Source organism: Harpia harpyja, chromosome 17 (assembly GCF_026419915.1).
Source record: "Harpia harpyja isolate bHarHar1 chromosome 17, bHarHar1 primary haplotype, whole genome shotgun sequence".
NCBI lineage: Eukaryota > Metazoa > Chordata > Aves > Accipitriformes > Accipitridae > Harpia > Harpia harpyja.
Genome location: NC_068956.1, coordinates 25,394,016 through 25,421,425, shown reverse-complemented (window position 1 = coordinate 25,421,425; position 27,410 = coordinate 25,394,016). Strand labels below are relative to the sequence as shown.

At 39.8% G+C, this 27,410-nt stretch overlaps 1 protein-coding gene across 2 annotated transcripts in view; it reads left to right on the top strand.

Moving 5' to 3' along the window:
* FLT1 (fms related receptor tyrosine kinase 1) overlaps positions 1 to 27,410 on the top strand; it is a 116,462-nt gene that overhangs the window by 13,618 nt on the left and 75,434 nt on the right. For both annotated transcript variants that reach the window (XM_052812268.1, XM_052812270.1), the window contains exons 2-10: positions 2,200 to 2,296; positions 2,592 to 2,812; positions 12,132 to 12,256; positions 18,245 to 18,407; positions 18,496 to 18,632; positions 20,176 to 20,350; positions 22,311 to 22,428; positions 24,428 to 24,597; positions 25,007 to 25,166. In XM_052812268.1, the coding sequence (XP_052668228.1) occupies positions 2,200 to 2,296; positions 2,592 to 2,812; positions 12,132 to 12,256; positions 18,245 to 18,407; positions 18,496 to 18,632; positions 20,176 to 20,350; positions 22,311 to 22,428; positions 24,428 to 24,597; positions 25,007 to 25,166 (1,366 nt within the window). The remainder of the gene's footprint in view (positions 1 to 2,199; positions 2,297 to 2,591; positions 2,813 to 12,131; positions 12,257 to 18,244; positions 18,408 to 18,495; positions 18,633 to 20,175; positions 20,351 to 22,310; positions 22,429 to 24,427; positions 24,598 to 25,006; positions 25,167 to 27,410) is intronic.

Sequence of the window (27,410 nt, the reverse complement as noted above, 5' to 3'; positions counted from 1 at the left end):
TTGTATGGTATCACCATTCAAATTTCTAGTAATATTTGTGGTGCAGTTCAGAGGACCTCTTTATTCTGAAAACTTCTTACGCCCTTGCTTGAAGCCTGTTCAAGTGAGCTATAATTTAGTTTACGTCTATGTTTAAGCGTACCCTTTAAATCTTGTTTTGAATAGGGATGGATGATAGTATATACAGGAAAACTACTGGAGCCACAGCTTAAATAAGATATACAGGGCTAAAAAGAAAAATGCAGATAAATGTAACTAACCTAGATGCCAAAGATTAGTTAAAAGTTAGTTAACCCCCACAGCGTACATTTCCTGTATTGCTAAGGAAGAGAACAGGTCTCTGAAGACCTCTAGCAAACAGTTTTGCCGACCTAATCAGCTATTTGCTTCTTTTTATGGATTGTACTAGGTAGTCCCAGATGGTGATTTAGACCTCTTGTCTCTACCAATGTTACAGGGAATCAGTAGGAAATACAAATGGAGCACAGCCGGCTCTTCAAAAAAAACCAACTCAAAAACCAGCAGATGAGGGCAGTGCCTCTTTACCTTTTGTACAAAACCCTTGTACTTTTAGCATCTCTTTCCACAAGCGGAGACTTGGCTTCTAGGCCTTTCTCGGACTGAAGGAGTTCAAGTTCACATCACAGAACAAAGTTTTGATATTCAACCTCTAATCTGAGGCTACATCTGCTGCTGGGTGAAAGCTGCTGAATTTGGAGCAGCCATTGACTTTGGAGGGTTTATACAGTTGAAATTTAGTTGCCAATCTCAGCCGGAGTTGGTGTCCAAAAGTTCCTTCTATAGTCAACAAAAGAGGGAGGCCTTTCCAGTGGGTGATCCGTAGCAGCCAAATAAGGTTCACGTATTTCTACTATGTTTGGTGCAGACAGCTGTTCATATTTGGCTGTGGCAGGGACCTCCTGGAAAGCTTAAAATAGCTAAACTGAAACTGTATTTGACTGAGTTCTAGTGGAAAATCTGCATTACCCTTGTTTACATGATGCTGCTTCCCTCATATGTTGACAAATACTTTCTCTTGGAGTAAAGTGATCTGAGCTACTCTCTGCTCCTCTCTCCCAACACTGAAATCTTCACACATTGCACTAGGGTCCAGATTCAGACTTAAACTGGTTTTCAACTTTAATTGTTTCGAAATATTTTCTTGTTATGTTCCTAGCTTCTGGAACACTTCGCTGTCAGTGTGAGGGCAATGGGATGGATCGAAGACTGTTTCTTCCCTAAGGCATGAGTTTCTGTCTGCTTGCCATGAAAGCTTTTGTGGCAATAGCTATTGTGGGGCAAAGATAAAACATTTTGCCTTTCGAGCACTTGCTGGCTTGATGAGAGGGAAGGTCTGGTGTTCCTCTACTCTTCTGACCATGCGTTTTTTTCATGGTATTCCTAAAAATTGCCTTCACATGGCCTGTGAGAAGCCTGCCTGGATCTTTTCAAGTGTCCTAAGCCACCTCGTGTTATACTGATACCCTGGGTTTCACCCATACCAGAATGGTCTGGCCATGACTTCTCAAAAAGCAGCAAATCTGGTCTAGAGGTGCCTTGATCTTGTTCTCAAAATTTATTGTAGAGCTGTCCAGTTACCTTTTGACACCACTTCACTGGAAGGAAGCCTGCAGCTGGTGAGGGACCGTAGGTAACAGTGCTGTGACCTCCAGTCAGGAAGGGAAGATCCTTAATCCCCTTTCACTCCTTCCAGAGCAGTTCCAGCTTTGCAGCAAGTTGTTTGAGTGAGAGTTCGGTATCTTAGAGGTCAATACGTGGCTCTTGCCGTGGAAGAGGCTGACTTTTGCCCTTCCCATTGAAGGGGCTGCCATGGTGGTGTTTCCTAAGGAAATGCAGCCAGTGGTGCTTGAGGGCACGCTTCCTTGGTTAGATGTGTAGCCGCAAGGTCCTGAACTTTCTTCGTGGTATGCTCAGTGAACAATTTGAGAGCAAAGTGTTTGACCGAAACTTGCATAGCTTGCTTTCTACTTTCTTTCCTGAGTAATTCTCATGGAAGATTATGTGAGTCCTGAGTCAGGACAGCGGGATTTTGCTCAGAGGAAGAGAGCATGTATGGGTGGGGAGGGGCAACCCATTTTCTTTGCTTTCCCCTTCCAGTATAACATCATAAATGTGAGTGGACTGGGAACAGGATGATTTGTCATTGTTAATGTTTTTTTTTTTTCTTTGTTTTTCTAGGACCTAGTTCAGGATCAAAATTAAAAGTTCCTGAGCTGAGTATAAATGGCACACAGCACGTTGTTCAAGCAGGCCAGACTTTAAATCTCACCTGCAGGTAACCAGCTGAGTTGGATTCTGATAATTTGGCTGGGAGTTCATACACCTGACACTTTCTTTTTTTGTAACTGAAATTAGAAAAAAATGAAACCTTATGTTGTGGGGAAAGGTGGGGAATGAATTTCAATGGCAATTGTTAAATAGTTCTTTGTTGTTTCTCTTGTTGTTTTTGGAAAACAAGATAAAAGAGAACCCCAGAAATAGCCTGATATAATAAAAAGAAAGCTTGGGAACTGGAGCTATATAATTGCAGCCCAACATAATTGTTTCTGCTTCCTTATCTGTATTTGCAGGGGGGAAATGGTTCATTCATGGTCTTTGCCTGAAACTCTAAGTAAGGATAGCAAAAGGCTGAAAGTAATTAAATATGCCTGTGGAAGGAATGGGAAGCAGTCCTGCAGCAGTCTGACCTTGAGCAGAACTCAAGCAAGTGACACTGGAAACTATAGCTGCAAATACCCAACAAGTCCAGCGAAAAAGAAGAAGGAATCTACAGTCTATGTATTTATTAACGGTAAGATTACGTTTTTTAACACTTCTTGGTACTTGCACTTCAATACAGCAAAATGGACAAATAAGGCAGTTCAGGGTTTTGAATGATATTTTCAGCCTTGCAAAATGTCATGATAATTTACCAATTAATGTATAAAATCTGCTTTCTCAGAGCTTGCAAATACAGATGCTAGAGTTTTATCTGTTAGGAAGAAAAATGAAGAAAAACAAAGACCCAATCCAACCAGTTTACTGGAGTAAATAGAACTCCACATGGAAGTAGACTAGAAGTGAATCTGTGAAATGGGTATCAGAGAAATCATACCTTACAGAATCAGATGATGACTGATGAAAATCATATAACTGGTACGACGTCCACTTTAACCTGTCTGTGTAAGATTCTAGATTTCTAGGCAGCTGAAGGATGCCAAAGCTGTCTATCCAGATCACTGAATTATCTCATGCTGCTGAAAATTAATATTTGCTTATTAAGTCACATTCCAAAATGTACTCTGTAGTCCACGTTACACAGATTGTAAAAATCTAGAATAAATGGAATCAAACTAAACACAGAATTGTGTTCAGCAAACAAGTATCATGTAATGTATGGGAAATGCTGGAATTAGGTCAGTTAGGCTATAACAGAAATTGCTTTCTGATCCTGTTTTCTTCCAGGATATTAATCAGATGCTTCTCAGAACAGTTGAATGCAATAGACACAATAATAAAACAAAAAATTATAAACATGTTAGGCATCTGGTTTAATTTTATATTTTAGTTTTTCTTGATTTTTTACAGAATAAAATTAATAGATTACTGCAAGATATCAGGATTCACAGATTTTGAAAGCCCATATTACAGAGAATGTGCAACTGGAAGTTCTCCAAATTATGTGTCTGCTGCTTCTAATGAGTTCACATCAGAGTGAATTAGCCTTTGTTTTCATTTTGTGACACAAAGAGTGGGACTGGTGCTGTGAAAAAGCAGAATGAAGTGGACCTCTCACTACAGTGATAGGAAATAAGATAGCTCCCCCGATTATTGTGTGTTGCTTTATTGAGAATTATTGAATAATTCATGCTGTTCGTCCTGTTTTCCTTCATCTGAAATATACCGCAGTGTTTTTCTCACCCAACTATTTCCATATAATTCACTGAATAGCCAACTACAGATGCATCCATGGAAGCATAACCAAAGTAGGTTATTCATTTAGTGACCAACATTTCCCGCTGCCTGGGAAAACTTACACTTTTCTTGGATGACTTTTGCAAGTTTCCCATCATGGGACCTTCTTGAACCTCCCACCTTGGATGTCATCTCTATCTGAGATCTACCCACAATCCTCTCCATTCACCACATGAGAAGAGCAAGGATGGTTGTGTCTCTGCCTGAGAACCTCTCTGCTAAACCCACTTTACGATATAAGAGATTCCTTTACATTCTCTCGATCCCTTTCCTGTATGAAGTGTTAATTTTTCTGGATCCTGAATTTTTACAAATGGAAGACACAACCAGTCTTTCTAACTCTTGACTGCTTCCCAAATTGTATGTAGCTTGCTTACATCTGAAAAAGGTCCTCAATTAGATGTATGTGAACCAAGGTTATCTGCCTGATTTGTATGGTGATGGAAGAGAAACATATCATTGGAGAAATAGGTTTTTTTGGACAGCGCCCCCCCCTCCCCCAATCAGTTAAGTAAGACCGCCTGGGTGTCTTATTTTTGTTGATTTTTCAAGGACATTCAGTCATTAAATGATGATGTCACTGTTGAATATAGGATTAGATTACGTTTCTCCTCCTACCTTAGTTGCTAAAAACCAGTAAAATGTTTAAGGGACAAACGTGTATTAAGCTTAGACCTCTTTGGTATGTTAATTTTCTGAATTTGACAATCCTTTTGCTTGAAAACCAATTTCTTAACACTTAAGTGTTGATTGTGTCCTACTAAGCACGTATGAGAGTTAGGGCAAACCCCTGATAACGAGGGAGGCTGCAAGGTAACTGCTCATTTAATGCCTGTTGAAAGTGTCACTCTGTCCTAAGGTGGGGAAAGGTATACTAGTCCTCCAAAAATTTACAATTTCAGGAAGAATTGTTGAGTAAGTTGAAAAAATACAAGATACCGAGTACCCAAACTCACCCTTTCTGATCAGCGTAGTGTTAGCATTTGGAAAGGAAATACTTAAGGAATCTCTTAATGGAAGTCATTGTTCCTGTGAACATGCACGAAATTCAATTATCTGGCGCAAGTGGAGGTGAGATGGGAGTGACAAAATCCTCTGTGAAGACTACCTTTCTTGAGTTTAGTTTTATTTTAAATGAATTTGTGGGTGCTTAGGAAATAAACATTTGTAAAATTTGGGTCCCTCCTAGTTTTGTATTGTTTCCTGTGGCAGGACGTTGTGTCAGTCCATTTCCCATATTAGCTCCATGTGGATCACCGAGGTGCCTGTTTCCCATGTCTTAGCATGCTGCAGATGAGAACAAATAGTTGCTATTTACAAACACAGAATCCGAATCAGGAAAGTTGATATTGTTTGTACAGGAAGTCATCACTTATTGTTTTAAAAATGTTATTCATTTCCGTAATTAGAGTGATACTGAATATGAACTGGATTTAAAAAAAAAAAAAACCACAATAAACCCAGTAAGTCCTTTGGGTCAGTAAGGAGCGTATGCTATGGCAGAAGATGAGCTTCTATAGACAAACCCGAGACGCAGGACGATGAGAGGGAGAATGCAAGTCCCAGTGCCCCAGGATGACTTGAAACGTTTCTGAAGAAGCCCTGTGTTTGGGTGATCGAGAACGGGCAGGCTGGTGACTTCTCTTGCGGGAGCTAGTCCTGACACCACCCTTCTTTCAGCTGGAGAGGTCACTACTGGATTGCACGGGGGAGTGAGCGCGCAGTATGTGCTGCAGCAGCTCTTGACCACACACAGCTCAGGAATTGAGACATCAAGTGAGGGAAATGAATTCTCTTAAGAGCCTTGGACTTTGCTCTAAGAAAACTGATGGCCTGACTTCCACCACAAGGCATGGGAAAAAATCTGAAATGAAGCAAAGCCTCTTTGCCAATTTCCCCGCTATCTCGGACCCAAAACTGCTCAGATCTTTGTTTTGTTACACAACTGCAGCGTTTAGTGGTAGTTAAAATGGAAAGATTTGTAATGAACACTCACTGCATATGTTGGAGTGAGGCATGGGGAATTTTCTGCTTGAAAAGAGATAATTATGGAATAAAGACATTCAAGAAACACCAAATTATCAGCAGGCTGTTTTGAAACCTCTGTAGATTTCCCTGGGGACAGTGCTAAAGGCTTTTATTTCTGCCTGCCTGGTATCTCCAGGACACTCTTTTCGAGTTGCTGGAGTTCATTTGCTTTCTTCAAAAATGTGCAGTTCTCTTCATTCTCTCATCATCTCTTGCCTTTGATCAATCGTTCCCATGGTGTGACAGAGGAAAAGCATATAGGTTCAATTACATTGATATATCAAGGTTAGATTTTTGCAAGAATTTAAACAAACTTTGAATCAAGTTGAAGTGTTGCTACTTCCTGTGATGAAGACAGCTTTCAGCTATTAATATACAAGACTAATATCTTAATTCTGCTGCAACAGAGAATTCTTCTCTAAGTGAAGTTGTACTAGGGTATTAGCCCATTTCTTAATGAATGTTCTCCCTCTCCTTGTCTCTCCTCACACTCCTGCTGCCCATGCCTTCTGACCGCACACTTTTCCTTGCAAAATGAGACATGTACTGGTACTTCAATCAAGCACCGTTCAAAATATTCCATTTTAAAATCAGACCTCTAGGCTGAGTGAGTTGTCTATTCTCTTTCTGTGCTTAACAGAGAGAAGAAAGGACCTTCTGGTACGTATTTCTCATCACTGACTTTACAAGGCATCTGGAGAACAAGCTTAGAATAGATGTCTTGCTTTGAGATGATTTAAGTCAGGTGACACAAATCAGAGCTGGGTAATTAGAGGTACAAGTCCTGAAAGTACTTGTACTCACCAATGCCTGGAATGTCAAACATGTCCACTAATTTTGGATATTTGGCTTGAGATGTGTCTCATGTTGGACAGTCCAAAATGAAGGGCTTTAGCATTAGTGAATGGTTCAAAATGTAAGCCTTCAAAGTGCCAAAACATCTGGGGTTTTGAGTGCCTTTTCGAACTCTAGAGTTGTATTCTGCAAGTGCTGACCGTCTGGCATCTCCTTGGGAGGTCCACTTGTTGACAGATAGCTGGATCCAGCCCCAGAACTGACAGGGATTTGAGATTTAGCTTGAATGGATTGACTCCTGTAACCCTAAAGGTACTGTGTTGCAGAACAGGAAGGGTATCAAGAGTTCCCCTAAAGAGTCTCTTAAGATCAGAAGCATCAAAATCAAAATAATTCAACAGGTGAAAAAAGCAGTAAGACAAAACACCCTGAAAGCCAACAGAAAGGGAGATTTTCTTCTTCTTTTTCCTTTTTCTTCTTCTTATTCAGAAATAATGTACTGACAGAAGAACCTGCTGAGGCCTGGGAAACTCTTCCTCCCCTGTGCCTTTTTTCTGTCTGCTTTTGGCACAGTTTTAGCATATGAGCGGTACGGTTTTGGCTTACACTGTCAGAGTCAAAAATATGATAGTGCTCCTGTTACGAAAAGGAAACTAGTTGAAATTAAAATATCCTACAGCTGTATCAAGTATGCGGACACATTTTTAGTGTCTAATGAGGTTCCTGTTACAAAACAGAGCCCTCTAGGACTTGCTGACGTCAATCACCTATAACTGCCATGCTTTTGTCATTGCGTGTATATGGACTTCACATCATAGTACACGGTGTTGAGCAGAGCACGTGTGGATGTCTTGGCAGCATCAAAGGCCATGCACTAAGCCCTCCGAGGTCCTTCTTCCTCACCAAAGTTTATAGCTCCTACTGAAACAGAAATAACATTTCCAAGATGAACCATCACGAGGGAGGGATACATCTGAAAAAGTGTTCCTAATGCCCAGTAACATTTCTAGACATTGCTTTCTGGACATAGTAATTGCTCTAGGGTGGATTTCCTGGCTTATGTGGGTAAGAAAGTTTTTCCTTAAGAGTTTTAACTGTGTTTTTTATGTGTGTTATGGACCTACATTGATGATAGCATAGTATAACTAGCCCCAAAGGAAAACAAACCAACGCACCTAAAAATCACTGTACAATTATGCTAGCAATGCTTTGTGGCTGAATGTGCTCCAGATATAAAGTATTCCACGCCTTTTTCTTTTTATTTTTTTTTCCTGGACTTCTGTGATTATTAATTTATATCTCAAGCCTTCCTTCGAGGTTTAGAAATCATTTGAATTTGAAGAGTATTATTTTACAGGCTAAGAGGCAAGAGTGGAAAAGCCCTTCTTGCAGATAGGTGGTGTGTTTCCAGACATACAAAATGGGATTTTTTTTTTTAGGGAACATAGAAGCCTATATGTGAGCAGGTTGAATAGGTGTGTTGCCAAAGGCATGATTAATCTCACTGTAAAACGGATGTCTAAAACAGGTCAGATGAGTCCCATGGTTTTCCCCGGTGACAACGCTAACAGTTTGGCCACGTAGCTTGGTGAGAAATGTCTATATTTTAGATGTGTAAGTGGGATGAGAGCCACTCTTGGTGCGCAAGGTTCTCCTCAAATTACTTCTAAACAGCCCTACTAATTTAGCTGGGATAAATAAAGTTAGTTAGGGTGAATCCCTACAATGGAAAGGGGAATTTGGCAATTTGCCGATTAACTTTAATGAAGTTTGCTTGTCTGTACTTTAGTGAAGACTTTGGTCCTCTTCACGTGCATGAGGGAAAGAGTGTTATGTGAATGTGAGGAAACTGTTTTGGCTCTTTTAGCCTGAAAAAAATCTTAATGATGAGCCAAGTGTAAGTAGGTATTTTGGAAGAACTTCAGAAGACAAACTTTCAGAGATTTCAAGGAGCTCAGATTTTCCTGCAGAGACTTTTCTTCTTGCAAATGTATGTGTAAGTACTCTGACTCACATAGCTCAGATTATTAAAAACAAACCAAACCCAAGAACAGTAGCTGAAGCTTGTGGAAATAAAGAACCTCTCCACCTTTTCTGATTTTGCCATTTCAGTGTTGGCTAATTTAGTTGTTTGTGCAAACCCCATAAATAGTCTAGACAGGTTACTGATACCAGACATAATATTGCTTGTGTTAAGCCTCCTATCAAGTTTGTATCTGGCTGCCAACCAGCTTAATAAAAAGCTGCTATTTATGTTCTTTAACAATATAGCAAGTGACCTTCATGGATTTTGTGATTTCATGAATGCTCTTTGTGGTTTCACATTGATTGTAACTGAGAGATATTGTAAGGAACACAGTCAAACCAGCACACAGTCATTAATTCCAGGCACAATTTAAAAATACACTAAACTGACTTTTAAGTAACCTTTAGCATATGCAAATATTCTGGCTGTCCATCTTTCATTTTGCTACCCTTGCAGGCAGCTCTGAAACAAAAAAAAAAAGCAAAACCAAAACCAACCAACCAACCAAAATTTTTTTTTAAAAAAAGGTCAACCCTCTTAGATCTTCCATTCCAAATCCTGATGGAGCTGAATGTGTAACTTGGATGTGGTCTTCAAGATAGGTCAATCCATGATGTTCCTTTTATGTCTAGAGGTTTCTGAACATAAAAGCGAGTGAAGCTGGCCCAGAAGACTGCTGGCAGGAGGTTAGGTCATCCCAGATGCGCTGCCAGCCAGCCGTTCAGGGAAGGATGGCATTTACCTCCCCTCAGGAAGGAATTGGGAGGAAATGTAGCAGGAGCCACTGGCAATACCTAGGACTGTGACGGGAGGGAAAGAGGGAAAAAAAAGAAGCAAGAGTGCTATTATTTGGGGGACAGAAGGTTTCCACATTGTTGGCATACTCTGCCAACGTGGCATAACCTGCCCTGGTTCTGCTGTGGGTTCGGCTTTGCCTGATCCAGGCTGGTAGAGTCTGCACCAGATTCTGGTCCTGAGGCACCGAGAGTATCCCCTTATGGCCATTAAGACGGAAGGAGAATAAAATCAAAGGGAATCAGGAAAAGCCTCCACACTCATTATGAAAACAAAACTGTGCTAGGAAACATGATGCGTATTTCTTTTAATCAAAAGCAGGAAGACATTTGGAGCACTTGGGGCCATCAATTGCCCTCCGGCCCACGACGGAAGTCCCCGGTGATGTCAATGGGAGCTCTGCACGCGAATAACAGGGGCACGGAGACGCCTTGGCGTACCACTGCAGGGATTGTACCAAGAAAGGCTGTGACTGAGCTTTAAAGCCTACTGAGAGCCGCCAGGGCGTTTAGTTGACTTTTACAGAGCGCTTCATTGACTTCTCCAGGCTCGAATGTGCATTTTCATTGAAGAAGGAGGAAAAAAAAGCCAATCGTGGTGCTTTGTGCTTGTTTCCTGTCCCTGCCTTCGGACGGGCAGGAATTCTGCGAGGTCTGAGCCGCACAGCCCCCACTGCCTCGATATTGGCATCAGTCAGTGGTGACACTGTGTCTGCAGACGGCACCGGTAGTCCCCAGAACAGCTCTTCCTCACGCTTGTAATGATCTGGAGATTATGATACAGGAAACTACTTTGCAAAGCTTGCTGGTTTTGGGCAGGAGCTCTTAATTTTGTGACAAAGACGGACGAGTCTTTGGGGAGTAGTAAATCCGTTTGTCTGGTGATGTTAAGGGGCAGGTGGCCTCTTCTGTGGCTGCAGCCCCTGAAACAAAAAAGGTTCTTTTCACCATGCTACAAACAGGTTCATTCTTGGTCTTTCCTTGAATCATACGGCAGAGGAAATGTCAACCTAACAAGTCCTTACGGTATTTTTTATTACATACGCATCCCCTATTACTCATAAGTTCCTTTTGCGATTTCAGTGGACATTTAACACCTATTATTAAATAAAGCATTGTGGCTTTCATTTCAGAAAGTTTGTGTAACAGTTTCATTAAACCCCTTTAGGAAAACTTTTTCTGTATCCTGGGGTACACTTGAGATCCTCTACCTTAGGATTCTCCCCAGTATAAATTAGAGTAGACTTTGCTTCTCTTCCTGTTTGATATCTCAAACAAAAATATTATTTCATACAATAAGAAAAGGAGATCCTAAGGGCACAACAGCTTTATGACACTGGGAAGTGCAGATCATACTTTTGAAAGAGAAGCAAAAGTAGTGTATATGAAGAACTACTTGAGTGAACATAGGTCAACATGCAGAAGTCTGGGACCAGAACACTTGAATAAAGTATTACAATTTGAGGTTTTATAAAGGGTCAGTTCTTGCTAGCTTTACTCATTTCTTATCCAAGAAAGATTTCCATTGTTTTTTGTAAGGTTTTTGACTGATTGAAAATAATAGGATTTGCCTGAAAACACATTGGAGCTGTAGATAAGGACAGAACTAAGATCTGAATGTTCCACTTTTTTAAGAGTTAAAACCCAAACCTTATGTGAATTTTGAGGTAGTCTATCTGCGATGTGAGTCAAACCGAACCTTCAGATCTGAACACCTGCAAAGAAGATTTGGAGCCAGAGCCTGTGGCTTGCGCCCCTCTTTGTTAAGTGGCCCAAACAATAGCAGCAGCAATGTTCCCTGTTCCCAGCGCAAGCTATTTATGACAATACCTTTTGTTACAGGGATTGTTCAAGGGACGGTAAATTACTCTGTCAAGCTTTAGTTATTGAGTCAAAAGGAATTAATGTTTTCCTGGCATTTTCATTTACCTTGTCACTTAAAAAAGAGACATATAGGTATTGTGATAGTGGGAAGGAGGAGAATAATTAACTCTCGTTAGTTCGTATTCTCAGAGTTGAAAATATGGCTGGATAATCACAGTAGATTCTTTCTCCTGGTGAAGTCAACGTGAGTTTTCCCCATCAGTTTCCTCACAGAGAGCAGGAACATGTCCTGTGCAGCGGTTTCCTGATAAGTGAAGTTCAGCTCACTTCCCATATAATTACTTCTCCTGGTGATAATAAAATAGAAATGCCCTGAAATAAAAACCATATATCTCAGCAGTAGAGATGATGCTGTAATGGGAAAAATGTGCTTCAACTGTCCTGGATTTTAAAGGAGATACCAAAGTACTGCTACTGCTACTGAGTGATAAATATATTTTCAAATACTTAATAATATTTTGCTGAACTTGTTTAGATAAAAGTAAACAGAAGATTGATTGGAGGACTTTGTCTAGTTTTCATCATGGACAGGGTTAGTCTGTTCTTTCAAGCCTGTATGCACCATTACAATTTCCACACACTGTCTTAAGATTTCAGATATTAACCTTTTCCTTTTTCTTCTCCTGCAGATACAGGCAATCCATTTGTGGAGATGCACAGTGACATACCTAAAATAATACACATGACTGTGGGAAGAGAAATGGTCATTCCATGCAGAGTCACAGCACCAAACATTGCTGTTACTTTAAAAAAGGTACCTCAATCCAAGCACGCTCTGAAAGTGTTATTGTGGATGATGCTTCTTTTGTTTGTTTGTTTACAACTATTGTAATTCTTTTGAAATATTTCAACAATTTAGTATTTCTTCAACAAGGTTTCTGGGTGTCAGCGTGTTTAGAAAATTTCAACCCTGGAGGCTTCATCTCACATCTCACAGAAGGGCCTCATCAAATCTCTTACCCTGGCTGAGAAATTTCTGAAGAAAATGAAACTTTTCATACCATTTTATTAAATCTTCACTGACAAAGGTTTCTTAAGCCCAGGAAGGAATTTCTTGTTAGGAGAAGAGATTTCCTCCCACCTCTTCCCTTGCCCTTCCTCCCCTTTCCTCTTCTGTCCTCCGGAACAGCCGGTAAGTGCAGTCCCTGGAGATTTGCTGGGGCTGTACAAGGATCTCTCAAGGCTTTGCCCTACCTCACTCCCACCAGCGACTTTGCTGCTTCCTTTTACATATAAGTGCACTTATCAGACAAGGGATGGCTTCTCTTTGTAGGGAAACATGCAGAGTTTGAGACAGTGTGGCCAGTATTAGAAAACCTAGACATTTTTCATGTTTTGGGGAAACCATTTCTTTCCCAGGTGCCTTGAGAGTTACGTGGACAGGTAACTGACCTATATGTGTGTAGTGAAGTACCTGGTATCAAGACAGGGAATGGTGCTTCTTTTTTTAAAGTTCCTTTGTTTGGCTTAAAAATTAGGTGGAAGTGCCAGTGATGTTTTGTTTCTAAATAAAGGGAGTTCTGTACATAGTGGCATAAATGTTCATCATTATCACAAGGAAAAGAAACTTGTCTTTTTATAGAATAACATGCAATTGCCAAATCGTACCACTGTAAGATGCTTATCTAGATCAATACAAGTCTTTGATTCCTCTTTGAATATAGACTTTTACACAAGCACAAGCCAGAGATTTGATCCTGTGTTTTAACTTGACCTGGAGGTTTACAAATACTATCCAGTGCTGCTTTGCTAATATAGATACAGATTTTGCCTCTTGGTTTCCACCTATTAAATCACATGAAAGAAAGCACAATGCAGAGACAAGAAAGTAATCTGACCTAGGATGTTACCATATGTGTGTGTATAAACACACACACACACACACAGAGACACACTTCAGCAAGAAGTGTACCAGGGGTGGATGATGCACAAGATTCTGTGGCTATAGAATCAAAAGTAAACAAGGTTTGGTTTTCAATAAGGTGGGTGTTGTAAAGTGGGAACTTATTTGGACACTGTAGTGTTGCATCTGAAATCTCAGCATATTAAATTCCTAACTGAGAAAATTCCTGTCAGGTTTCTCTCTTATTGAACAATATAAAAATAATTTTTTTCTCCTTATTTGGAGGAGATTGAGACATATCTACTCTCTTTTTTCATATCAACTTGCCTTTAGCTTGAGGTTGTGGTGTAAGGCACATCTTTACACCATCAAAACCAGATGTAATACTCTGGGAAGGAGAAAGAGGAGGTGGAGCCAAGTCTCAAAAGAAAGGATTGGTTGCTTACATGTTTTGCATTCCAGGAAAAATAAATGTGTTCCCTTATTAATTGTAGAATTTCCTGAAGCATGTAAGCTACAATGCATTACATCATATCTTACTTTGTTATTATCTGTGCGCCCATATATGAAGATTCCAGCAAGTTTTTGCTCACATAGCAATTAAGAGATGTGTTAAATGCATTTCACAGCTGCAGGCATACTACTTCTGGAGAGCTGGCAAAAGCTATTCTGTTTTCCATTCAGCGATAAAGGAAGAAGTCAGTGTCCCCATAATGCAATCCTATGGAGCTGGAAGGAAAACCCCAGCATTAGAGTCATTAGGTTCTGCATTCTCTATTGCCGGGAAGTAAAAATATGAAATACTTTTTGGTAATATCTCTTTCTGGAAGGACTTGTTACAGATGCATAAGCACTGCTTCCAGCATTTTGTTCCTGTGCAGTGCTACTTCTTAGTTTTAATGGACCAATGTGGGAAAGGTTTATTATCCATCTTCAACACCACAAATTATTTTTTTACTAAAACTGCATCTTTACCTTAGTCAACCTTTTTGAGATACTGTGTTGCTCTTAACTTCCAGGCTGAACATCTGTGCAAATTGTATTCTATAGCATGGCAATCATATACAACATAGGAGGAGTCTTAAAAATCAAGCAGCTAATAAAACAGGGACTGGGAAATGGAGATGGAGCTTTTCATTCCTATTTCAAATTCAGGCTTCAGGTCCTGTTATAACCTATATCTGCAACAGCTGTTGGCTCTTTCTCTTCCTCATCATATGAAGACCTGTGGAATCAATCAACAGATTTGATCTAATGCTTAATAGACAGATATCCAGAGCCTCTGGATCTATCATTCCTATCAATATGATTCTGGAAGCCTCATTCAAGATCACTAAAATAAGATAAACCTTATTGCAAGTAAGGTGTGCACTCCTCTTGCCTCTTCATTTACTCTTATCTTGCTAAATAGAGAAAGCATCACCTTTTGGTACAATGGTTTGATCCCTCTGTTTATTCTCCTTTTGGATTCTCTGTCATAAAGTCAGCAATGACATTCATGGGAATAGAGGTAAACAAGCTTCAGCATAAGGAATAAAAAGAGGAAAAAACCCAAGGATGTTGAGAGTCACACACGTGGACAGTCTGAATTCTTAATAATGTCACTTCATCCTTCCCAAATTGATGGAAGGGGAAACATGAAAGAAGAGACAAGCATTCAAAAGTCTAACGTACATTTTTACTATACTTTCAGCTGGGTCTTTCCAATACAATCTGCCTTTGGAGACGTGGGGAACCACAGCTTGACTATATACTCTTGACCATACGTATATGCCCAAAACCTTGTGGTAGTACTGTGTTAATGCCACCAGGTACCAAAAAGGTTCAGTGGTTGGTGCTGAGCAAAGAAGGAGGCACAGCCTATACCCAAAGAAACCGAAGTCTAGTTTGAAACAAAGTACAAAGAAGGTAAAAGGCCAAGACTGCTCTGGGAGCCACAACAATGTAGTTCATGCAGATAAGTATGTAGACAATAAATTCCATGTTTACTGCAGCCATCGCAACAAGCTGAATCTTTGAATGCTTCTATTTACTGGTACCCATCTGTAACTCACTGTTCCAGCACTGTGTTTCTTCATAGGTTTTCTACTTCTCTCAGTGATGACCAATTGGCCAAGTTTTTTTACAAGGCCCTGAACTACACTGGCCCTGCTCTGCATGGGGGATGGACATCTAGAGGTCCCTTCCAACCTAAATTATTGTGTGATTCTGGGATTCTCTGTCCTGTACCATCCATGGAGTGATCATCATGGCGATGATGCCGTGTGTCTAGGTGGTGGCCTGGAAGCTGGTTTAGGGCAGAGCAAAGCAACTGTGCTTCTCTGAGAATGGGAAGCAGGTCATCTGAACTGGTGGGGTTGGCAGAGGAGAATGGCGTGGAGGAGAGCTGGGTAAGAAACTGAAGCAAGTAAGGAGAGGAGGTAGAGCTGTGAAGAGCTGTGAGGGTGAGCACCTAGCCACCGCCCTTGTTCTCTTCTGAGACAAAATCCTGGTATTTCTACCCTCTGAAAGGGACTTGTTGCAGTATTTTGTTTCCCCACCCCCTCCCAAAAGACTTAGCCGCAGACCAGCTGTGTCACAGTGGTCTTTTGCTAGTCATAGACTTCAGTTTTCTAAAGTTTTCCTTAGAGTAACTTAAAAGTGTCAAGTTATGCTTTCATATGTGACTGCATGCGACTTCTTGGTCTCAAAGCTGCAAAAATTTACACTCAAAGGTGTAGCTCTAGCTGTTTTTGAGGAGTGTCAGATGAGTAAACTGTGCAGGCAAAGACTTGCCTCCCGGGCAGGTGAGCCTGTTGGCTATACAGACAACTCACAACATTAGGTGTTGCAAAACAGGATCGTATTTATGAGCACTTTATTTCCAAGACCAAGACACTTCCTGGGTCTTTTGGTTACTTTCCCATTCCTGGAGTAAGGCTAATACAAATTCAGTTATCCATCAATTAACTAATTAGTGTGAAGGGAATGCATTCCCTGGGAAATGTCAATCTAGGGAGGCTCTGAGGCTCTGACTTGACTCTTTCTTCATGGTATATATGAAAACCTGTAGAGGAATATGCGCAGAAACAGTTTGGTTTCTACCAGCGCAGCAAGAGGATAAATCCAGTTGAAGCCCTTGAAAGCATAACTATGAACTAGTTAAAACAAAGCTTGAATATTTGTTTTATTTAAACAGGAATGGCAACAGAACTCTTAGAGTCCAAGATACTGTTGAATGGTAGCCAGCAGGCTGTAATGTAATGGGCTTTACTTGTGTGTGTAACACACACTTCCCCTGTGATTTGCATGCTTATTATAGCGTCTTATCAGTTGTTGTAAAGATAAGGAATTCTACCACAGCATTTTCTGCTCTGTAATTATTGTTGATTTGATTCATCATGCATTTCTGTTGGAGGAAATGGCATGAGATGAGCGGAGGTGATCTCAAGGGTAGCTTTAGGCGTGCGCTGAGCACGCAGCGTTGAGGATGCCGGGTTTTGGAGAGCAGCTGTACCACGCAGGAAGGTGCTGGGCAGCCACGTTTCCCCCAGCCTCTGGCAGCCACCCATGTTGGCTTTGGCCATAGGAAGGAGAGGGCTGGCCAGCGTACAAACCCTCTGCTCAAATAAAGGGGAAGAAAAAGATGAAGGGGCCATAGTGAGAGGTGATGGGCTGCAAGGTGCTTAGTTGTCCCAGAGGTCTTTGCTTAGGGCATTAATTCGCTCAAACTCTGCTATGTGCCATCTTTTAAAATACGTTATTTTTACCATAAAAGCAGGCTTTATAAAAGTAAAGTCACATCCAGGCTTTGTACTCATGGCTGATCTCTGCGTGGTCCAAACGGTGGCATTTATTCCATTGATATGGCATAACAACAAAACCGTGATGTGAAAAAAAGAGGTCTTGTCTGAACTTCAATGCCTATGTCATGCTTTGCCTTTTCAGGGTTTTCTTGATACCTTATTAAAATGGGGCTTAAAACTCAAAGGCTCCTAATGTAAAATATAATTTGTACTTCTGACAAAGTGAACACTTGATCACACATGGCAATATTTTAGTCTGTATTAGGTTTCACGTCTCAAGTTTAAAAACACCAGATGGCTTTATACTAATTACTTGTTGGGCCCTCAGCCTCTGAGGGACTTACAGATGCTAAATTTTTAAAATGTACTGAATACTTTTTCTGTGGAAATGTGACGTGTTTAGTGTTTCAAGGCATCCTTTCAAAATCTCTACTCGATATCACTTTTGTCATTTAATATGATCAGTAGTTCTCAATAAAAATGCCCAAGGAAGATTCGTGGCTTTAAAATTTTCACTTCATGTCGTATGTAATGACTTAGAGACATGTAATCTGTGACCTGTCAGCTTTGGAACAAGCATTCATGTCCTTAACTTTTTTTTTTAAAAACGGTCCAGTCCTTTAGACAACATAAACGTGAGAAACATCAGATTGAATCCTGGCAGAAATTTGTTAAAGGCACAAAATGATGGCAAATTAAGTCCATTTGTCACCTCCATTGAAAAACATGTATTTGTGTCTCAGTGGTAAAACCAGGATACTTAATTGCAAAGGTTCGCCAAGATGAGCACTTTAGCTGCCAACCAGGAGCCAACAGAATAGCAGCCCAAGTGCTGAGGCTAATGATAGTGTCAATCTATTGTGTCATAAATTACATCCTGTTATAAATAATGAAATCTTGGAAACAAATAAAACATTCACATTCTTCACCCAGATTTTTCCTCTATTTTGTGATGAAAATGTGACTTGAAAAATCTGCATAATTAAATGTCATCCTTTCTAATTTGATTGGCATTTTTTAGGGTGTTTTCTCCCATTCCTTTTTATTAGGCTGCTTTGATTAGAGAGTGGCATGAGGATGAGTTGTTTTTATGATGCGTGTTTGACACTTCCAGATTCCACGCGAAACCCTAATTCCTGATGGCAAGACAATAATCTGGGACAGCATGAAAGGCTTCAGAATACCTAAGGCAACCTACAAATTCATAGGGCTCCTGAGCTGCGAGACAACCGTCGGTGGACACAAGTATAGCACAAAGTACCTAACGCACCGAGAAAGTAAGTAGTGTTCTCCACTCCCCGTCTTTTCATTAAGCGCTCTGCCCTGGTGACATTATTCACTTTTCTTTCTCTTCGTCACATGCAGCCAACACAATTTTTGATGTTCAGTTAAGCACCCCGCGTCTTGTCAAGTTGCTGAAAGGAGACAGCCTGGCAATTAACTGCACCGTCACTGCAGCCTGGAACACCAGAGTGCAGATGACGTGGACTTATCCTGGAGAGGTGAGTGCTGTGGTTGAAATGAAGAAACCGGGGGTTTCCCATAGATCACTCTGCATCTAGCAACCCGGGAGGAGTTTCGCCTCAAAATGCTTGCTGTGGTTTGCATTCCATCGTTTTGACCCTTGCTGACATGTCTTTGAAGGCTTCTTTTTTTCTTTCTGGTACTTAATTGAAGAAGTAAACATGTTTACACAATGTACTCTGGTTATATTGCATAATCGCAAGCGAACGCTAGAATTGTTTCATCCCTGGGAGCTTCCTTTTGACCTGCAGAAATGGTAGAAATTTATCACCCAGTCCCAGGCAGGGGCTCACTCTTGTGACAAGAAAGTTTTCAGCGAGGCTGTCTTTCTCAACACATCCATTTAAAAGACTGGCAGACAGTCAGGCACCCGACTCGAGCATGTTTAGAAAAGGTATTTTTATTTAGCTAGCAAAAATCTCATTTGTTAAGTGTCACATGAACAATCCTCTTGTTTTGACAACTACAGGAACGATCTTGAATGTGCTTCACCTCCCCTCACTTCAGGGGCATCCTCATAAATATTTGTCGCTCACAGAATAACTGCCAGGGAGTCCGTGTAAAGCTGATAAGAAATTTGACATTATTTTAAGGTTTACAACTCCCATTCCTTTCATGTCAACTTGATTTATGCTGGTGATTCAAGTCAAGCTCATTTATTATGTCACTCATTGTGCCTAATCACAAGCTGAAATTATGATTACATTATATAGGGAAGATTAATGCAATTGTTTCTTGCATACTGTAGCCATTTTCCCTGGCATTTTTTCACCTCAGAAATAAACAACTTAGCAACTAGAAATGCTCCAAATATATTATATTGCTCATTGCTGCCTTACCAAGCCCTAGCCGGGCACCACACTTGTGAAATTCTGCTTTGTTTTCATTTGGATGGCAACTGAAGGGTGCTCAGTGTTTATAAGACACCAACAATGTCCTGGGTTAAATAAACTTTGAGGCCAAAGGCTGAGGGGGAGTTGCAGGAAATAACTCCTCAGACTCACATTATCTTCAGTTCCACCCTGTTATTCCCTTGCCAAATCTAGTCTCTTTTCCATCTATAGCGTTTCCAGAATTCTCCCCCTCTTGTGTTAATGCCCTCTTCTTCTATATGTCTGCTGTCTATGGACACTGAATCCAGGCACCAAACCATGTGCTGCTTTTCATATCGTGGCTTCGGGGATTTTTACAAGCGATGCTGGACAAGGCGCAACGGGGATCTGGGTATGTTGGTACGGCAGGCCATATAGAAGGGATGATCTTTGTCTGGAAAGAACTAGTTCGGATGCTATTACAACTTTGGTGAAGATAATAATGAATTGCCATATAATGTTACTTAAAATTTTTATTGTTGACCCTCTGGAAATGTTAGGCATCTTTTGCATGTCTGTGCTGCACAGAGGGATCTGGATTTTTTTTTTTTTTTTTTTAGGTATGGTGGCAGTACCTTAAAATAAAAATCTTAATAATCATGAATATTGGTTTGATTAAGCTCTTTCTTGTTCATTTTTACTTTTATAGGCAAGGAAAAGAGGCTCTGTAATGCAGCGTATTGACCAGAAGAATACAGAAGCCAATATTTTTTACAGTATCCTTGTAGTTGACAAAGTGCGTGATATTGATAAAGGCCAGTATACCTGCCATGTGAAGAGTGGGCCATCAATCAAAGCTGTTAACACAACAGTCATTGTTTATGGTAAGAAGTGTTGCAGATTTGTAGAATACCAAATGCTCATGTACCAACTTCAGTCATACAATAGCTTTACATCTTGACACAAAGTGGAAGTGAATTTATAGCACGTTCGTCATGGCCAGAAAAAGGAGAGAGACCAGAGACAATATGTACCTTTTGCTCCATGACTGTTTTGTACTGTTGGTGGTAGACATGTTAATATTCAGTTTGATCACTCTTGTCTGCAAAACACTGTGATGACCCTGTCCTCAGTAGTACTGTCAGAAGCAATCAGTTAAGCTATAGTTTGCAAAAAAAAAAAAAAAGTACAAGCTGAACTTAAATAGAAGAATCCCACTTCCTCTTCTGTGGTACTTATTCATTATTTTCTATGAAAAATGAAAAATAAATAGGTATACTAGCTCTACATGGAGCAGGTAGCTGCTAGACCATTCAAAAAAATCAAACAAGCACAAGATACTGCAACTCATTAGTATGCTTTTACAGTGGGAGCCTTAAATGAGTTCCCTAGTTCCCTATGGTCTGCCTGGGCCTTCTGTGAATTCTGGAAATTTCTGGTGTTATTTCAAGTTTATGTGAATTAGGACTTTTGTGTGTTGGGCCTCTATGAGAAGCTACCTTCTTTGTGCCATCCTATTACAGTTAGGGCTACCCAGGATCTTTGGAGCATCATCTGTATTAAAGACCAAGTGGTTGGTGGGTGTCCTCTACGACAGATGACTCATGGTCAGAATATTGATTTGTTCTGTGCTTTCGGTGGTCTACCTTTTCTTTCTCATCTGGATGTGTGGACTAAGCACCCCATATTGGTATTCTTAGAGAGTATTTAAGTCCATTTTCTCTATTTAAGCCTTGTACTAAGTCGCTGGGAGCACAGGATGAATCGTGATATCCACTTATTATATTCATAAACAGATAAGCTGAAGCTGTCAGAAACTAAGTTTTAGATTAAAATTAAAGTCAGAGAAGCTGGAACTGTTGAAGCTAGCCGTTAAATTCTTATTCACATAAGCAGCCCCATCTATGAGATACCCATATTAGAAAGAGCCCGTGTGAATAAGGGTTTGCAGAATCATGGTTGTATCTTTATAACTTGATTTGTGTAATTAAACTACTGGTTTGCCCTGTGCATGTTATTTTCAATGTACGTGGCAAGTGTGATTAAATATTGCACTTGTTTAATAGATACCCAACATCCTTATGCAGCCCATAATGTGAGTAAATATTGCACCATAGGTACTATCAAAAGGACACTCAAACAATTTTTCATGTTTTGAATGTTTTATTTTGCTCAGGTGCAGTTTGAGGGGAAAAAAAAAAGAAAGAGATTTTCCAATGTATTGTATGAATATTGTGTTTTATTGCCTCTGGTAAAACCCATCAACTTGCCAAAGAGTTTGAAATATGGGGCAGTACAACTGGAAAAGAGCAAATTCCAGCAGGTTGAGATTGTTCCAATGAAGTGATAAAGATTTGTTTGTTTCATGAAACAGCTGTTTACCAATGATGCAGAAAGTTTCTGCCTTTTCCTTTGCTGTTTCTCTGAAGGTCCCTTAAATCCTCTCTGGCAGAATATTTTCTTTTGGAACGTTTGTTGATTCTTGGCCTTCAGGAGTGGAAGGGTCATCTGATCATCTAGTTCAGCTTCCCATGTACCACAAACCACCTTATCTCTTGTGCCTTTTTTTCTGACTGAAGAACAATGTGAATTTGGCTAGATTGTATCTTCTCCAGGCAGATTCATGGCCTGGGAACTGTATCTCAGTTTCTTGTTTATTTGTGGTATTCTTCTCTATATATTTTATACATCTCTAGGATGTTAGTCTTTATTCTTGCTGTTGCCATGTAAGAACACCAAAATTATTGAAGATAATTTGTATTTGGATTCCTGTTCTCTTTAGTAGAACAAATCTTTTTGCAGGCTGAAAATCAGTAATACAGTACACTTTTTTTTTTTTTTAAGATAAAATGTTCATTAATTTGAAACGTCGAAGAAAAACTGCGCTGGAGGCTGTAGCTGGGAGAAAATCCTATCGTTTGTCAATGAAAGTGAAAGCATTTCCCTCTCCAGAGGTTATATGGTAGGACAACAGTTACTTCCACATATGCATACTGGACGTCTTCTTAGGTGAAAAATAATATCTTGGTAAAATATTCAGATAAGACCCCTTGAACGGCAACAAACAGGACACAATGCAGTTGTGGAGTTTTACTGGAAGTTTCAGGGTTGTCCTGGGTTTTAACAATTTATGAGAACATTATCTCCATTTTGCAGGTGCAGAAAAGGAGATCTGGAAAGTTTAAATCTCAGATCCTCAAATATGTTAGATATGTCTTCTATTGAAACCAATGGACACTCTACAGCTAAATGTCTCTACTGATCTCCGCTGAAGTGTTGCATCCAAGTTCACTCAGACCTAGATATGAGACCTGAATTTGCTTTTCAGACAGCAGGAGAAAGAAAAGAAGGTTTTCATTAAAATAGCTGACTGAGTTGAGTCATACAGACATGAGCTATTAAAAAAACAATGGAAGTTGGTTTTATTATATGGTGATCTGCAGGTTGTAGATCTACTTTAGTGACTGGAGCGTTCACTTTGGCTCACATATGCTGTGCTAAGAAATCTTTTGAGCAGTTTTTCATATTAACCCAAATCACTTTTATATAAAACAATGTTATCTATTCATGATCTCAAGGTTTTTTTTGTTTAAATCATTTTAAACACCAGTAGCTCTCGCTCAATTCATTGCACTTTAACAAAGGGTCTATGACAAGGCTGATTAAGAAAACAAACCATATATACAAGAACAGTGAGAGTTCATGTTACTCACAGCCAGAAATTACTTTTGCTCCAAACGTTTTGTTTTTCAAAACCCTTACATTTATAGCTCCACATGGAAAATTAAGGGGTGAAAGTGGAGCTGATGCTAGCCATTTATACAGTGTTTTCTGTTTCTTTAATGGTTGGCCTTGCTGACTACACATACAGATTCAAAACTTCTAAAATACAAAAAAATCCATTAAAACAAGAATTTTTATTTATTTATTTATCTAGTTAGTTAGTTAGTTATCACTGTGAGGTTGGTCAAACGCTGGAACAAGTAGTCCAGAGAGGCTGTGGAGTCTCCATCCTTGGAGATATTCAAAACCAGACTGAAAATGGTCTTGGGCAAGCTTCTGACCTTGCTTTGAACAGGGAGTTGGACTAGGCAATCTCCAGAGGCTCTTTCAACCTCAACTATTCTGTGGTTCTTTAAAAATACAGGTACGGTGAAATGCCCAAATCCATAGTGCTTAGACCCAATTTTTAGTGCCTCTCTAATAACAGGAATAGTTTTCTGTAAATACTTGCTAAAACCTGTGAATCATTTTAATCAAGTCCATCATCATAGTGAAACTCTTTTGCACTCTTCTACTAGAATCATGTCAACCTTCATACAGCAACCTACCAAAATGTGCTTTACGCTGTATTTTAGACTTTGAAGAAAAATGTTGTGCTTCTTCAGGAATCTGTGTGTGAGCAACAGTTAGTACTTGCTATGTTGATTTTCTGTTATCTTTAAAAACATTCACATGATAGCAGGATATCTGATTCTTAAGCGCTTATCTAATCTACTTACTCTTCCTCTTCCTAAAATCACAGCTGTGCTTAGGCTACTGTAATACTTTGTCCCCGGATGTATTCTGAGGTCATAAAGAAATGGTCAGTGCTGGAGGATGCAACCTTTATTTCTGTGAATGACTTGGCCAAAACAGTTGCCTTCTAGACTAAATGGCAGCACAAGCATGGAAAACTGGGATCTTTAGAGACAGAGTTGCAATTTTCAGCAACTCTCCAATACTATAGAGCCCTGTCAGATCCTTATAAATTTTGATATATAGAATGGTATTCTCCAAAGTGCTTTATCAGTATCAGCAATCTTATTTGTAAGGGAAGGATAAGCCTCTGGTAAACAGAATCTTGGACTCTAAATTCAATTATTGGCCAAAGATTGAGAAATGTTGTGAAATGAAATAATGCAGGCACTTTAAGCAACATTATTTTTCAAAATTTTGATTTCTGGAATTCTTTTAAACAGGTTAAAAGATGGGCTACCTGCTGCTGAAAAGTGTGCCCGGTACATGGTTAAAGACTATTCGTTAATCATCAAGGATGTTGCTGAGGAAGATGCTGGAAACTACACTATAATATTGAGCATACGACAGTGGAACTTGTCTAAGAATCTTACAGTCACTCTTACAGTAAATGGTAGGTTTACAGCATGTTCCCACGCTTCTCCTGAACATGTAAATGCTAAATTTTCATTGAGCTAGATTTTCGTTGATCTTGCTCAGTTTGGGTCATTGTGGGTTTTCTTACTGACTTTCATGGACCCAAATCCAAGCCCCATATGCAGGGTGACAGGCCCATCTTGGAATCAGAAGACGGACACTGTTTTTCATTAGAAGGGTTTCTGTCTTCCACGGTCACATACTTGTTCCTGATGACTTAAATGTTTTACTAACCGCTCATCTGACTTGACTTAGGCCTGCTGTTTTTCTTTGTTTTCCTGGAGATTTTTCTTATTACTCACCCTGCAGGAATGTAGTATTTTCATGATCATGATACATTGGAAATGAGCTGGTTTTAATTGCTTTCCAATTTTTACCCTTTACAGTGAAACCCCAGATATACGAAAATGCCGTGTCATCATTCCCTGATCCCAATCTGTATTTACTGAGCAGCAAACAAGTGCTGACATGCACCGTGTATGGTATTCCTCAGCCTAAAATTACATGGATGTGGTATCCCTGTAGAAAAAACCATTTTAAAACAAGGTAGGACAGCTTCCTTTCTTCTATTTAGCATGTCTTCCCTTACCATTACATTTAAATATTTACTTTTTTACAAGAATAAAGCATGCCATGACCATTGCTTAGTTAGTAGATTTTGTACACTTTTAATCAATGTATTTTTTAGTCAACATGTAGGCACAGTGCAATTTTTTCTGCATCTTATTTGAAAATGGAGGGCAGAGTTGTTTGTTACTTTGTATTGCTACTTAGATTTATTTACAGTTCACCACTATTATGCATGCAATGTCCAGGGATGATAATGGGTTTTTAATTTTTATGAGGGAAGCCTTGCAGACAATGTCTTGCAAAGTTCACATGCTTTCTCATGGAGGAGGTTTCCACGCTTTCGCCCTTGCTTTCCTCCACTCACAGTGATTCCCCTGTGTGGCTTCTTTTGAAATTCAGCGGAAATAATCTTAAAGACTTTTTCCATTATGAAGGTCAAAACTCTCTTATGATATGTTGACTCATAGATTCAGTTCAGCAAACCAAATGTGTCCACCGTACAAGCTTACTTGATGCTGATGTGGCACTTAACTAATCCTCTTTTATATTTAAGCTTTCTTTTGAACTCTGTTTCTTACGATCACAAGTTTGTGTGTTGACTCATTTATCCAAAGCTCTTCCTGCATCATGAAATCTGACACAATCTTAATGATTAACACTCAACCTCCACAATGGCATTAGCGTTAAGCCACTATTGGAGGGTTCAACCATGGAAGGTATTTGGATCACGGCACAATGAAGATATTTAAAAACCTAACAAAAGTTTAGGAACCAACACTTTCTCAGTTTCAGTTGAAGATAATCACTTTACATAGGATTTCACTTCTTTAACGCTTTCATAGAATTGGGTTTTAGTGCCAGTCCAGCCAAACATTTAAGCACATGCTTAACTGCAGGGATACAAGACACCTCATTCAATCAAATAGGACAAACATCTTATTTCAAATTAAGGGTGCTTGTAAGTGCTTTGTGATCAGTGAGAAAGTGGCCAGCACTTCCTAGAAGTACACATAGTTTTTCCAGTTATGCCTTGCTTTGGGATTATGCTAATGGGTGCCTTTCTGTGCCTTTCTCACCAAGAGGTGGCACTAGCAATCTCTCCTTTTGCTGGAATAGGTATACCCTGAAATTCTCCATTTCAAGGACAGGTGAGGGCTGCATTTCCTCTATCTGTTATGTTACCTTCGAAGGACAAGTTGCAGAATTCTGAGTATTAATTTATTTTTGCTTATAGGTGCAAGATGTAAGAGAAAAGAAATCACAGTATCTTTTAAGTAGAGAAACCCCATGAAAGGCGTATATGAAAATTTTCAATCTTTTAGTTGCTTTCAAGGGTTTATACATCTATGCGTACTCTGGATTGAAATTACAGTGTGGCACTGATAAAACAGTTGGTTCTTCTTTGGGAGTTCGGGTGGTGCTTGTCCATTGTCAAATATTTCCTTCAGTTAACAAGCACAGATCTGCACTACAGCATAGGAGAGAGTGTCGTCAGAAATAGAAATTAATATCCACAAGCAGGTGTTTAATAATGTGCTAAACTGTAGACTCAATTAAATGCTAATTAGAAGTGTGTTTGAGCAGGTGATCAAAGGAGAAATGTAACAATTTGAATCAGCTATTGGCTCTGTTACAAGGTTGTTTCCAGACTTGCTTCCAAATTGCCTTCATAATTGTTCTGTGACGATTCTCTTTAACCCCGTCCCCTTCCTTCTCCTTTAAATGCTCATTGAAGAAGTAGTCTGGAGAACACAGTTTTTAATGCTTTGCTAAGAGGAGTGGAATGAGTCCCTCTGAATAATATGGTGACAATTAACTATTGCAGAAAGGCAGAAATACCTGAGAAATTACATTTTTTTTCTCCTGCTCCGGGAAGGGAGCAGAGTGGACTCCCTTGGCAGCTGGCACGCCTTGCTCAGGCTGATGTCTGTGCCAGTTCAGGTGTTCTCCCTGAAGAACTGGAGAATCCTTTAATCCCACCTATTTCCCTGTAATTTCTTCTTTGTGTGAGGGAAGGTTTGCCTAAACAACAGATTTAAGGTGCGTGTACCTTGTGCAGCAGATAAAAGACGTACCTTATTCTGCCATTACAGCATTTCTTTGGATTTACCTGTCCAGTATTAGGTTTCCAAGGCTAAAATGTTGCTTTGTGTGTGCTTAAGTAGTGCCTATTTCTGTGCACAGATGTATCTTGTACCTTAAGTTGATGAACCCCCACAG